This window comes from Harmonia axyridis, chromosome 1, assembly GCF_914767665.1.
Source record: "Harmonia axyridis chromosome 1, icHarAxyr1.1, whole genome shotgun sequence".
Classification (NCBI taxonomy): Eukaryota; Metazoa; Arthropoda; class Insecta; order Coleoptera; family Coccinellidae; genus Harmonia; species Harmonia axyridis.
In genome coordinates, this window is record NC_059501.1 from 18,501,679 (window position 1) to 18,516,663 (window position 14,985).

Sequence of the window (14,985 nt, forward strand, 5' to 3'; positions counted from 1 at the left end):
TTTTATTAATTTTCTTTGGAATTAACGTAGTAAAAACAGGAAATTTGGTATAACTCTTGTTAACAATCAACAACACCCTTGTTCACTTCACAAAGTCCATCGAATCAATTCGTTGGTTCTGTTTTTGACATTCACCAACAAGTATTTTGGAACCTGCAGAAATGAAAAGAATAATTTTCCTAAATAGAAATAATAAGAAAGCTTCTTAAATATGTTAATTTATAAAAAATAATATAAAATACTCGTGACAAAGATAATATGTAATATTCTTTGAAATGAACAAATAACAATATGTAAATAAAAATGATCTCATACAGTTCTTTCTAAGAAATTTCCTACTCATATAAACCGAGACATAAACCAAAGTTCTAAACCCCAGAAATAAATTAAAAAAGTCTCCACCATTCGGAGAATCTACCTGCACACTAGTTAATCATGTTGAAAGTTTTCAAATAGATTAAATACCTTTTTTCAGTGAATAAATATTTTCAGTTCGAGGTGAAAAAATGATATAACAATATATGATGAAACGAAAATTATAATTCTGGTATATAAAATTTGTTGTTCCTATCATAAAGTACCTCAAGGAAGTTTTGAGTTCAACATTAGATTATTGTTTTTTTCTTTCGATGACAAAGGTTGAGCTTATAAAATATGGAAATTATCAAGGTTGACTATATTTCCTTCGATCACAACTAGTCAATGGTATTTCGGTTGATAGCTTGATTCTTATATTCATGGATTCTTCATGAAAAGTTAAGGAAATTAATGATGGTTCCATTAATGTACTGCTCCAACCAATAAACATGAATGAAAACTTAATTTATTGGAGGTGAGGGTGAAAGTTTATCATAGAACTATTCCAGGATATATTTCTTCTAACGGAATCCTATCATATATTTTGGCCAATATCTGTTTCCCAACTGAACCATAAACCTCAGATAGCACTGGACCGAATTGCACCAGTAGTTCTCTCCAGTTTTCGTTAAAGAAGTTGTTCAAATGGTCACCTATAAATCAGAAATATTATATTCAATCGACAAATTGAACTGTTCTTGATGTCTTCAAGTTTGTTACTAGTTAACTTCGATATTTTACAGGGTGGCCCAGGTAATTCAATCCAATCGAATATTTCCAGTCCAGAAGTCCTTATGATATATATTGAAATTTTCATCAATTAAACTTATCGATAATACCGCCACACCTCGTATTTACATTTTACGTTGCATTAAACATGAAATACTCTTCAAATCTTTTTGAATACGGACCGGTTCATCACCGAATAATGCAATGTTTCATTCTGGAGAACACTTGAGTGAGTATCTGGTCTTCCCCGTATAATTTATTTTCTCTATATCAGTATCGTAATGAATTCATTACAGTTCTAAAAAACAGTGCTGTAATGAACTCATTACAGCATCGTTTTCAGTTATATTTTTCTTTTTGTGTTTGTCTATACTGACTTCCAACTCTATCACATTTCAACAAACGTCAATAATTGTCAATATAATATAATTTGGATATAGTGAAATGATTTGCAACATTATTCGCAATTTCTCTTTATTCTGGTGATGTTAAATCTATTTCGTCAGACATAATTTACGTATTCAATGCCTAATTGTAAATTATTTCAAAATTCGAATCGTACAATACATCTTCGAATTCCGTAAACTGTCAATGTTCGTAACAGTCACACCAACTGCCAAGATACAATACAAAAGTCACTAGGATATATAATCTGAATTTTTCATTGAATTTCGACCATATTTCACAAAACTTGACTGAAATAGAGAAAATATCGTCTAATACTCGTTGCAGAAGGCAATTCCAACACTCATGCGTTCCAAAACTCGCTCCTTCGTCGCTCGTTTTCGAATTTCGCATTCGTGTTGGAATAGGAGCCCATTCTGCAACTTGTTTTAGAATATACTATTATCTAAATGTACACATTTTGAGATTGCATTTGTTGTTTCTTCAGGTTTTTATTATTACATAATTGGTACATCTGATGAGGTGAGGTTTAGCTTCAAGCTATTTTTATACCTAACCTCAATAAAATTACTAACAAAAAGAAAAAATTAATTGATTTGTTCAGCAGCATTGTATCGGATGAACTGAATAATGTTTAATGTTTAATGTGAACCACAAATAGAGAAAACCGGACCGCTACATATCCGGATCTCACACGTTTGGAATATTTTTTTGAAGTAACATGTGGACAAGCATCCAGAGAAATAAAAAAAGCTATATCACATTAAACCAACCGCCAAAGATATAAAAAAAGCAGGATATATTTAAAATAAGTATTGAAGCTATTTCTAACTTATCGCAGTTAATTTGGCTCTATTAGAGAATTCTTCATTCCTTAGTTTTTTTGTAAGTATTCACTTCCTTCGTTTCTCCACTAATTAAAACCCAGGAAACAGAATACTTTCCGGCAGGATTCATTTTTGTGGGCCACCATGTATTTATTCGATGAACTTTTCAGCATGAAAATTTTCTGTGTTGTTAATAGTTCATCTAAAAACTCACCTAATTGCTTATTTCCATTGAAAAGATTATCAATATTAGCTTCTAGACGTTCGGGCTCTATTTTTATCTTGTTCTTAACGATGTGCATATAATGCTTTCCTTTTCTTTCCATCACATCGAAGTCATAATCATATGAGTAGTTTCCATTATCTATATTCATAGAAATAGGTGTCATCAAATTATGAATAATAACATTGAAAAAACTGTGTGCATTGCACAAAACTTTTATTGTAAAGGGTTTTCCAAGAATAGGTTTCGTTTTGAACAGCTCGATATCAGGGCATCTATCACTTTAGAAGCAGTCATATTTTGACTTTTGACAAGTTAAAACTAATTCAATACTAGAAAAAGAACTATAGACGATTCAACAACCAATTGAAATTGTTAAAATTCACTACAAAAATGGTAAACATTTAGGAGTCACAACCAAAGCACTTTTCGGTCGTTTTGAAAAACCTTCTCGGCCGTCAATAGTGCCACTGGTGGGAAAATTTTGAGCTTGGGATAAGTTATTTCAATAACCTCCCCCAAAGAATTAAGAACATAACATCCACAAGAATTTTTTTTTTAAAGGCACATATTTATGTGAAGTATCGAAACCATGGTTGTCACTCAAGAACAACTTAGAATCCTCGAGGCTATTCTAGCCGGACTGTCACATGACTGATATCGATTTTCATCTTCGATGGAATCTTCCTTTTTACTATGAAATAAACTCCAATTGATTTCTCTTGAAATGTACCCGTTTTTATCGATATCAAAATGAAACCGATCATTGAAAAACCTAGATATATATGTAGTCATCGTAATACAAATAATTTTTTTATAGTTTAACCTCGTTTTTTGATATTCCATATACGAGTACTACTAATTTTTAGAAAAATTAAATGTCCTCACATTCATCCTCCAGTTGAAGTTAATGGAGGTTAATAATATTGGGAGTGAGATGAATGAGTGGAATTGGTAACAAATTTAGTTATTTTGAATTCCTTACAAAATTTCGTCCAACCGTGTCCATCTCCTTCAATAGGTAGAGCTGCAACTTTTCCTCTTGTTTTGTAGTCGAATTCAAAATTTAAAAACGGATTCGTCATTGTGATGTTAACCTTTTTGTTCTTCAAATCTAATCTGAAAATAATTTACATCAAGTAGAGAATTGTATAAACTCAGCGTCAGGCTTGTAAGTTTTGATAGGTATAGGTAGTCTTCAAAATCTCAACTCTCAGATAGAACTATGCTATGATAGATCAACCCATATGTCTTATATTTTCTTAGAAATTATATTGTTATGAAATCAGTTCAACTCATTCATATAGTAAAATAAGATTCTCACATATATTTCGTTAGTTTCAGGTTCTCAATACCAGAAAAAGTAGCCTGTGTCAGATTCATGTCCAGTCCATTAGCAGATATAGTCACCAAAGGGATAATGAAAGGTGTAAAAGAAGGAATACCATAAGCCCTGTCACCTAAAACAAGTGAATTTAACTTAATATATGGAATGGAAACACATTTGATTTTTTTTTTGTTGGTAACAAGTAAAACTATCATACATAAAAGTTAATCTATTACTGAGATTTTCATATTCAACTGAATATTTTGGATAAGCTATTTACATTTCTGTGAAAGCACAAAAAGAGTAATAACCCTTATATTTTGAAATAGTTTGTTCAATTTGGACTCAAACACATCAACAATCTATTGTTGACAGTTCTTTCTATAAAAAAAAACTGTCGTTACCTCTTGTCGTAGAGGGTGACAAAGTTCCAAGAAAAATCTTTTTTTCATACTACGTTTATTATTTTTTGGATAATTTGTTTGTGTTTATGTTTGTTTTCATTGTCGTATCCTATACATATGTAATTAATTAATTGTGTGAATATGTGAATGAATTAAATAGATTGAGCCACCGAAATGAAAGCCAAATTTTTGGTTGGACAACGTTTGTCAATAATAAAAATTGAAATTTCGAGAAAGCATTAATTACCTAAGAAAATATAATATAATAATATCTTCACATTATCTACCTTTCAGAAGCGTAGCAATCGCATCATTCCCATGTTTTATGGCACACTCTGTAAAATCCGGAGAATCTAGACGGCAAGGTTTGATATATGAAGCTGTAAAAAATGTAATTAATATTCATCAGCGATGTGAAGCAATGTGAATATTTACTAGACGTTGTTTTTATTTGACCTTGTATTCAGCTATCATCATTAACACTATCAATATGTAATAGAAGATAGTAAAACCTTCACTCCCAGGAAATAGAATAGAAATTATGGTCATACCTAATAACAGATTGGATTCTATGTTGCTCAATCGAAGGAAGGTATTGATATATTGGAACATAATATGATCACTCATTAATCATTCAATCATTTAATTATTTCTCAAATTATCACTTTATGTATATGATGAGAACCTTCAAATACTGAGCGTTATATGAAAAAATTGATAATTTTTAAGAACACATCAATTTATGTCTCTAGAGAATTAAACTTTGATTTGAAAATCAGCAGCCACTTGATTATTGAGAATTTCGGGAAATCCGAAAAGATTTGTTCCCATGGACTTCACAAAAATATGACTGATCTCAAATTTGGTTTTCAACTTTGATATGAAATTGATATTAGAAATTTCACCTCCTCGTGGTCAGCACTTAACCAATTTTTGATATTGGCAAGGGACCTCGAGACACACCCTTCACCCTTCAAATTTTAGATCTTCTGATTATTTACTTTTGAAAGACCCTGTATAGTACCTAGATATGATTGGATATTTGTCAAACTTACGTAAGTGTAATCCGTACACAACGGAAAAAACAAAACATACACCAATCAGCACCTTGAACATGACGACGAATGGGTCTAGAATATGAACTGATTCCGTATTCACAAGTATTTACTTTTATATTTTGATATGAAAAAAGAAGATCTCCTTCACTGTATACCTTTTTAACTGGCCGACAGAATTTTAGCATAACTCGTTTCAGATAATGAATGAAGGAACTATTAACCTGATGAGCATTCCCAAAATAATCAATTTTGATTCGATTCATCGAACAAATATGAAAAATCATTCATGAGAGATGAACACACTGTAGACCGAGGGCATTATATATTTTCGCCTTAATAAGGTGTCAAATTGCATCAACTTAAGATCATTAAACATATGCATGTTTATTCATTATTTCCAATTGGAATCGTTTAAAAAACGAAAATGGAATATTTTTTTATGTCACAGATTGTACATATTTCACATAATGATTTATTGTTTAATTTGAAATCAAGAATATAAATGTAATAATTCTCTTACCGTATAGTCTCAGCGCTGAGAGTCAAGTTGATTTTTTGATATTCATTCAAAGTTAATATACTCTGAGATCTGAAGAAATATAGAAATATTGTGAGTCAATGGGCTACCTATCGTAGGAAAGTGTTACTCAGGAATATCAGAACAATCAGAGCATCGAATCAAAAAAAATATATATACAAGTTGAGTCAAAAATGTGTACCAATCTTTCTGGGGGTGATAGAACATTGCAAAATAAGTATTGTTTGATGAAAAAATTATGGCCCAAAATGCATCTTAAGGGAAATATATCCTTTCAAAGTTGATAAAATCAAAAACATTTCTTTATATAACTTCTAAACGGTGAATGTCATCAGATGGGAATTTCGTGCATAAATGGATATTGTTATAATACATTTTTTTATCACACTTCTAAATTTTTTGATTATGTTAAAAAAAGTGTTTTCACAGGGTGAGTCATGATTTTTTGGGACAAATTCTTTCGTTGTGTTCGTTCGTCGAAAATATAGGAGCTTTCGATGGAGCGAAGAAAATTACATGAAAAAAGAACACTTATTCAAATTCAAAAATTCAAACCGTTTTTGAGATATTTGAGTATTTGTAGCCACTGATGTTACATTATTCATTGCGAGATTCATCGTTAACGATATTTTAGCAGTCCATACACAATTCTGACTTCAATTTTGTCGATGATATAACTTTCCTGTGGCGTTGATAAACAATAAGTACATAACAATAAGTCTGTTTCAAACTAGGTTTGTATAGAAATGAAAGTTAAAAATTGTCTCGTGATTAATAAATCTGCTGACACCACGTCACTACAAAAAATTAAATGTTTCGAAAACGGTTCAACTTTTTCATGTATTTTTTTTTTCTCCATCGATGGCTCCTATTTTTGCACCAAAACGAATACAACCAAAAAAGTTGGCCCAAAAAACTAATGACTCACCCACTAAAAACACCCTTCATAACAATATCAGTATATGTATTCGAACAACATATATTAAAGCTGCAAAATATCGTTTAGATTACAAAAACATGAAAATATCAATCCGATTGGATCTGCAATTACAAAAATATTGGGTATTTATCTTAATTATCAATTTTTGTTGGATTTCCTATAAATTTGAAGTCGTGGCGAACAAGAAATTTTGCATAAAACTTAAAATTGTTCTTCCACCTGAAGGATCTCGACTCGGTAAAAATTGTTATGATTTTCCCTTGGGTTCTGATGACGCTGTGACCAACAAAAATTGCAATAAGCTTCAAATGGATATATTGCAAAAGTACATGGCCTTCTTAGAGAAAATTATATTATTGACACTATAATCATTGTTGTCCATACCGATAAAATTGAGATTTCGTTGAAGACTACGTTTATAAACATCTCCAGAAAGTTAATTCGCTAAGCACAACGAATAAGTTGACTATACCTGGAAGGAATGATCAAATTAAAGTAGTTGATCTCACTTCAAGCAACTCAAATGACACTTGACCATAGATTTGACAGTTGGTAAGTTGGTTTTTACGATGATTGGCCTTTCAGAAACCGGCTGAGAATGTATGTTTGTAAAGAAGTCAATTGATTTATCATTTCTAAATTTCCCAACTCATCTTCAGCTAACTCTCTCGAAGACAATTCATGAGTTATAAGCTCTCAGTAGGTTATTAATTGGAGTTTTGGTGAATGATTAACTGTTCCTTGAGTTGGCAGAATGGAATTATTCAATGTCAATCGTGGATTGTTTTCAGGTTTGAAAGACAGAATAATTACTAACACTTCATCCATCACATATGAAAAGTATTTCCCCCATCTACATACTCTAAAATGTTATGCTCGACGCTCACTGAAAGCATCTCCAGAATTATAAGATTCTGAGAAAAAAATCCTCGATCTTCTTTTTTCGAAATAGTGAGTCTCAGAAAGCAGATTACGAGTTACAAGGCGTTTCTGAAAAAATGTGTGTTTCACATATTTCGCTATATCTTGGTTTCTGTTCAAGATGCTGAATTCTAAAACGTTTTTTCTGAGATTATCATATTTTTCAACGCAGTTTTTACCCGTAGCTTCGTCGAAAAGAATTTCAATTTCATTTTTCCGATGGGATACCTTATAAAGAGTGTCTCATTTGAAAGTTTCTATCCTCAACAACTCAACAATGAATCAGAAGAAAGAGAAAGTGGGTAGTTTCGTAGCAGCACAAATGTATGCATGGATTCGAATTTGTATGAACCTGCAGTTTGTGTTCCATGAAGTGAATATTCACAAAGTTACAGGGTGTTTTTTATGGAATTATGGTACCGATTAAACTAAAAGAATCAGAGCTGTTCTAAATGGTCTTATAATTTCAATTGAAAGAAAGTCTTCTAACAAACAGTATTAGTAAGAATTAATCGCAAATGCTCAAAGTGTTAGTAGACACAAGCTTTGTATCCCAGATCATGTCCCCTGTCGACAAAAATCTACCTGTCTGAGTGTTTTCACGAAGTTGTTGAGTTATTGAGGGTGGACACTTTTGAATGAGACACCCTCTATATAAATATTTTTCAATTATTTCGATATTCAATTCATTTTGTGTCCATTGTATAGATGAGATCAAGTCATATATAGGGTGTCCCATTTAAAAAACCCAACTCTCGAAAAAATACATTTTACGTTCGTCGTTCACGATGATCCTTGGTATAAGAATAGGACCCTCGTATTAATTTCCAGAAATTCGAGGATTCCCGGAAGCGTAAAGGCAAAGGCCTGTACAGTTCAGAGCGCGAGGTCCGCGCGGCGCTCTCGATCACTCGTGGCTTTGTTTATGAATACGCTGCATGGCAGACGACAAATTCCAGTGTAATACAGAGCCAATAAATTATATATGTCTTTGTGTCGTGTTCATATTTATACGTGCTTAATTAGGTATTTTGCAACACTGCATTTTCATATTATTTTACATAAATTTGGCATATGATTCTGAATTAAAATTACTTTTTGTTTAATTGAGAATATTGTGGCGAAATACCCAATTGAACAGTATAGGTTTGTCTCGTGAATTTTAAAATCTATTCATTCCTACCTTCATCTTCCTGATGAATGGTAGATATTCGTACAATAAAAGTCATATATACATGGGTCATTATATATTTTAAATAACGAAATACAGAATTAAGTTCAATGTAACTTAGCATTTGGTAGGTTATGCGAAATGTTGCTTCCAAGGCTGTGCTTCCGTTTTAGTTTTTCAATTTTGGAAGGCCTGCCAGCTTGAATTCTCCCAGATTGAGGCAATGCTTTGTTTTTACGTCGCGAAATTGACGTTGGCTGCACTCGAATTTTTCTAGATTTTCTCCCGCATATTCGACTTTTAGCTTCCAAAAAGTTTAAAATTTGGGAAGGGGTTTTCAGGCTGTTCATTACTGCATTAAACTTAATGATGGATAAAGTAGCTTCTGGGCTTTGATTGTCTTCGAGCGTACTTGTTATGCGCTCAAATTCACTGCGCATTCTTTTAATTTCTTCTTTAAATCGGCTTTCACATTCTTCGGCGTTCATTTGTAAATCCATTGATGTTGCTAAGTCTACTTCAGCAGGAACAGAATTAGTTGATTGAACTGAGTTTTCAAAGTTTTCAAGATCAGTTGTGTTTGAATCCATATTTTTATAAAATTCCTCTGGTGCTGAATGCCCAACAGCTAATTTGGCTAATTGTATTCTGTCATGAACGCTTAGAACTGGAGACGTTTTAAATAATATACCAAATTTTTGTTCTATTGCGCATAGGTGCTTACAGAATTTGCCACCTGTGCCTGATGGACAATCACAAAAAGCAATTTTAGCATTCACTGTATAAAATAAATTGGAATCTTTTTCAGATGCAACATGGAAAATTGTATTGTCCCTTTGATAAATAATGTTAATATCTTTTGCTCTAAAACACATATTTCTATAATCAATTTGGGGTTTAGATCTTCTTGAATTTGCAAATTCCAACAATTTTCGCTTATAGTAGTTTTCGAACACATTGATGATAAAATCAACCAATGCACAAGAGTTAAAAACCTTGCACCTTTGCAAAACTATATCTTTAAAAATCCTAATTGAAGCTTCAGTGTAATTATTAGTATTGTTACCTCTTGTTATTATATTATTTCTGTACGAAATACACCATTCTTTTCTGCGGACCCACAATTTCTCCAGATGATCATATAATGCTTTGTTACTTTGCACTATATTATTACTCATCAAGAAATCATAATTCTCTTCTGAATCTTGTAATGTTGGAGCGTAAAGTATGTTCCTAAACATTTCCATCACTGTTCTTCTGTCCTCCTTTTTCACGTTATGGTCAGTTTGCCAGAGCCATCTCCATAAAGCTTGACAAAGATGGAATGTACATAGAAGTAATATGGAGTTCGGAAATACAGCTGATAACGCATTGCGCTCGGATGCACTGTCATCAGTCATAAACACTTTTGGATCGAACTTTCTATTTTCTACTTCGATTGCTTCAGTGGCAGACGCAAAAGCTAAAGTATAATTCGCTTCAGTTTGGGATGTGTGAAGAATGCATGCGATAGGAACAGCCCCTGTTTTGTTTGAAGTGAATAGAAATGTGACACAAGTATTTGTCTGATCGCAAGATCCGCTGGAGTCCACGAAAACCATTTCAGTGCATAAATTTTGAAGAAATGCGCGTCGCATTATTGGAGTAATAACAACTGCGATAAAAGGATTTTCTTTGATGACTAGTGTACCGCCGGATTTCTGCAACAAGGACTGTCTGTTCTTGAGAACTTCTATCATACTTTTTTCTTCTCGACTACCGTACTGAGAGAAACGCCACTTATCATACAAGTACTTTATCTGCCTCTCAGTAGGATTTTCTCTAGCATTAGCAAGAAGATATGCTGTACTTACATTCTGTATTTCCTTCGTTTCTTCAGAACCAGATTCAATTATTTTCATTTCATGATAAAATCTAGCAGCTGACGGAGTCATTCCCGAAATAAAGTATGACTCAAAAATGTCTTGTACTGTCTTGTTCACACGCAAGTATCGAAAAGCTTGTGCCACATTTATCCTATGGGAATGTTGAAAATTTATTTTTATCACTACGTTAATTCCGTCTTTTAACAGCACATCATTTTTTATTGTGTTTCTATTAATTTTTTTGAATTTAATGTCTATTTGTGCTTTGCAATTTTTGTTCCTAACTTCACACGACTGCCGTTTTCGTTCAGCTACTTTATTCAATGATGAGTGTTGACACACGTATAGCTTTCGGAATTCATAGCGAGTTGCATTAGGATAACGTCTTAACGTTATCCAGTTTGTATTGGTCGAGTATGAAAAATCTTTTACCCAATTGTCACATTTTTCATCCACTGTGCCCACTCCTGAAAGCTTACACTGCACTAAAATACTGAACTTTTCGTTGTTGTCCACAGCTGTTATATTGAGAATGTTTACATTTTGGCACAAACGCCCGAACAATCTTTTTAAGGTTGATTCATCCATGATGCACGCGATAGAATCAAGAGAAAATAGAAATTATAACCTATAACAACGTGAACGTGTAATATGCAACTAGTAACTGGTCAATATTACGATTCCAAGTGAGGCGGACGAGGAATTGCGACAGTTGCTCTGTATCGTACTGCGATTTGTCACACGCAACGCAGCATATTCATAAACAAAACCACGAGTGATACAGAGCGTCGCGCGAACCTCGCGCTCTGTACTATACAGGCTTTTGCCTTTACGCTTCCCGGAAAAGCCCCAAACCCGCTTAGACGTGGCTTTTGTGCGAAGCTAACCGAACCGACGACTCACCTCGATGAAGTTTGAATCCGCGATTTTCCATGTATTATGGCATCTATATCGAATTCAATTAAGGTCGAGTTAGTCAAATCTCGACGTGTACATGAAAAAACGCTCAGGGCTTAACAGTAACGAGCGGCATTATGTTCGGAATTCGCATCTCTCAAAATACGTGTGTCGGCGAGATAAAGGGCTACAGCTTATGCTTGACGCGCTGGCGCGTCGGCGTTTCAAAAGGGAAATGTGCCCTAGAGGGGTATTTTGAATAGGAAATAAAAATTTATTGTGGGAGTGTATAAATATTGTAGGAAAAATCAGATTGTGCCTTTAAAAAATCCCAAGTTATGAATTTAGTCGTAAACTTGGTGGTTCAGATTTTATTGAAGGTTTTCGGGAAATACTTGGTAGGTACGATATATTTGTCTAAAGTATTGCCTATTCCTGTCCTTCCCATTCAACTTGCTGTCACACTCTGTACTGTAGAGGTATGTTATTTTTTATAAATTTCTTCTTCTGATTTCATGATGTCTACTTCTAGTTCGAAAATTATTCATCATAATCTCTAGCCTTTTGGATTAAAAATTGTTGAACCTTTGTGGGAATATTTCATTTCATTCATGAAGATTTCATTTCGTTGATATACAGGGTGAGTCAAAAATGTGTACCGAGCTTTCTGGGGGTGATGGTACTTTGAAAAATAAGTATAGTTTGATTTATGAAATTATGGCCCTAAATGTATATCAAGGGAGATATATCCTTCCAAAGTTGGTAAAAATAAAAAAACTTCTCCGCATAACTTTTGAATGGTGAGTGCTAACAAATTGAAATATTTTTCATTAAATAATTATTTTATCAATTGGCGTCTAAATAAACGACCGCTCAAAAGCTTCGGAATTCACGTCATTGTTATTCCTTGATTTTATGGATAACTAACACAGGCCAACAAAATGAAAAAAAAAATTTGGTGCCAGAAATCTAACATCTGATTTAAGATGTTTTAATGTGCTGATTCCAAAAATGCAACCAGATTTTTTCTATCAGCTCTAGTTTTTGAGATACACGTTACAGGTTAAATGATTGGCGCCTTTTTATTGACAGTTCAAAACGTAGTTTAAAATGTGTTCTTTTACATAATGGTAACAAATATGGCTCAATTCCTATTGGTCATTCTACTACCATGAAGGAAGAATATGAAACAATAAGATTTGTTTTGAGAAAAATTAAATACGAAGAACATCAGTGGTCATTTTGTGTTGATTTAAAAATGGTTAACTTCCTCCTTGGACAGCAGAGTGGTTATACAAAATATCCTTGTTTTTTGTGCCTTTGGGACAGCAGAGCTAAAAATGAGCACTGGGTTAACAAAAATTGGCCTTCAAGAGATGTCATGATTCAAGGAATACAAAACGTGATCAACGAACTTCTGGTTTCAAGAGAAAAAATCTTACTTCCGCCCTTGCATATCAAGCTAGGCCTAATGAAGTAATTTGTGAAGGCCTTAAATCGAAATTGAAATTGTTTTGGGTATTTATCATTAGCACGGAAAAACTAAAAGCTGGTATATTTGATGGTCCTCAAATAAGGCAACTTGTTAAAGATCCACAATTCACCACATCAATGAACGAGACTGAATCTAACGCTTGGAGTTCATTTGTTCAAGTAGTACAAAATTTTCTTGGCAATCACAAAGCAGAGAATTACGTAGAATTAGTGGAAACTATGCTTTCAAATTTTAATATTCTCGGCTGTAACATGAGTATAAAAGTTCACTACCTCCACAGAGACCTAGATCGTTTTCCAGAAAACTTAGGTGATTGTAGTGAAGAACAGGGGGAAAAATTCCACCAGGATATTAAAACTATGGAAGATCGTTATCAAGGACGATGGGATAGCCACATGATGGCGGACTACTGCTGGAGAGACTGGCGAGACTGCCCTAGTAAACTCCATTCTGGAAAATCGTATAAAAGAAAATTTTTATGTGATTAGTGACTAATGTAATTATGTAAATTAAGTTTTTGCAATAAATACTTAAATCCATGTGTCTTTGTTTTTTCTAACTGTCAATAGTAATATTATATATTATAACAGTTATAACGTAAATTATATACACAATTTTTTAAAAAATCTCTAAAACTAGATCTGATAGACAAAATCTGAGAACTTTTTTACATTCTGCATCCAAAAATTACTCAGGAACAGTTAAAAAATCGCAGGCACCAAAATGTGTGTTGGCCTGTGTAATGAATGGGTAACATTTGATGTTGTATAGGTAGGTACTTCTGGGAATTCATTGGATAGATTTTTATCACAAAATCTTTCAGGAAAAGAAGGCGGGATGTAATTGTGTACCGACTCATAAATAGACCCGTCATTTCTATTAAATATTCATTGACTCTAGAGTCTAGGAGGTCACCTCATCTTAAATCAAAATGATCATATATTAGTTAACATTTCAGAAAACCAAATTGATTTAACTTCGCTGTCAAGTAGAATGTTTAGACAGTGGAACAATGGTTTGATCAGAAACTTCTGAATTATCGAATCAAAGTATTAGTTGAGTGATTCAATAGTTAGGAATTTGATTTGAATGAATTATCATTTTATTGAAATATGCTGTAACCAACCTTTCATCAGATTATCATCTTATAGAGCACATTATTGTTAATATTATTTAATATTATTGAAGGTTCTTCACTACACGTATTATGATTACTTTTCTGGATGGTTTATGTTTATGTAGAAATCTTCCATAATGGAATCAAGTTCCTTCCTTGTTATTCTTTTTTATGTGCGTTTTTCTCTATGAATATTTCCATTTCTAATTCAATAACATATCATCATATTTAAAATTATTTATAGTTTTAGTTGACTAGATGAAAATAATATAATTATGCACATTAAAAATATAATTAGGATGATTATTTGAGTTTTTTCCTTGAATTTTTCTAATTTAATTTTGTTCTTACCATATCCTCTAGTGAAGTTATGAAATCGGAAAATCCCGGTTTCAAAGATATTCCTCAGAAAACAATTTCTCTGTTGGTCTATCAATTGGAATTTCACAACAGGGTAACAGGAAACAATGAATTTGAATATTTCACTTCATTCTGTTTTGTCGCGATCTGTTCCCACATATAGACACCAATAAAATTTTTTTCACTGCCATAATAAAAATTATCCAAGCCATTTTACTTGTCACTAAACTCTTTTCTATTTTGTTTGAATCTGGAACTATCGAAAAATATTGTAATAAATTCTGATCGTGAAAATATATATCAAATGAATATGTCTCCAATCTAAACTGAATAATAAATATTCTAACCACA

General features: G+C 32.7%; 1 protein-coding gene across 2 annotated transcripts; it reads right to left on the reverse strand.

Moving 5' to 3' along the window:
• Nucleotides 1-520: 520 nt before the first annotated feature.
• On the reverse strand, nucleotides 521-14,305 carry LOC123688698 (protein takeout-like). Of its 2 annotated transcripts, none has more exons than XM_045627328.1 (6): nucleotides 14,284-14,305; nucleotides 4,560-4,652; nucleotides 3,866-4,001; nucleotides 3,527-3,660; nucleotides 2,533-2,682; nucleotides 521-1,010 (listed from the first exon to the last, which is right to left on the reverse strand). In XM_045627328.1, exons 1-6 carry the CDS (start codon nucleotides 14,288-14,290, stop codon nucleotides 850-852), a joined length of 681 nt encoding a protein of 226 aa, XP_045483284.1. In that variant the 5' UTR covers nucleotides 14,291-14,305; the 3' UTR covers nucleotides 521-849. The 2 variants fall into 2 exon arrangements, with proteins under 2 accessions (XP_045483284.1, XP_045483283.1); XM_045627327.1 differs by lacking the exon at nucleotides 14,284-14,305 and adding an exon at nucleotides 5,328-5,481.
• Nucleotides 14,306-14,985: the final 680 nt, after the last annotated feature.

Excerpts from the sequence above, each read along its gene's own strand:
- LOC123688698 (XM_045627327.1), bottom strand. The coding sequence starts at position 5,388 with ATGTTCAAGGTGCTGATTGGTGTATGTTTTGTTTTTTCCGTTGTGTAC. Across the intron at positions 4,002-4,559 it reads GATTGCTACGCTTCTGAAAG|GTGACAGGGCTTATGGTATT; the intron begins GTAGATAATGTG and ends CACTTGTTTTAG. Across the intron at positions 2,683-3,526 it reads ACACGGTTGGACGAAATTTT|ATAATGGAAACTACTCATAT; the intron begins GTAAGGAATTCA and ends CTATGAATATAG.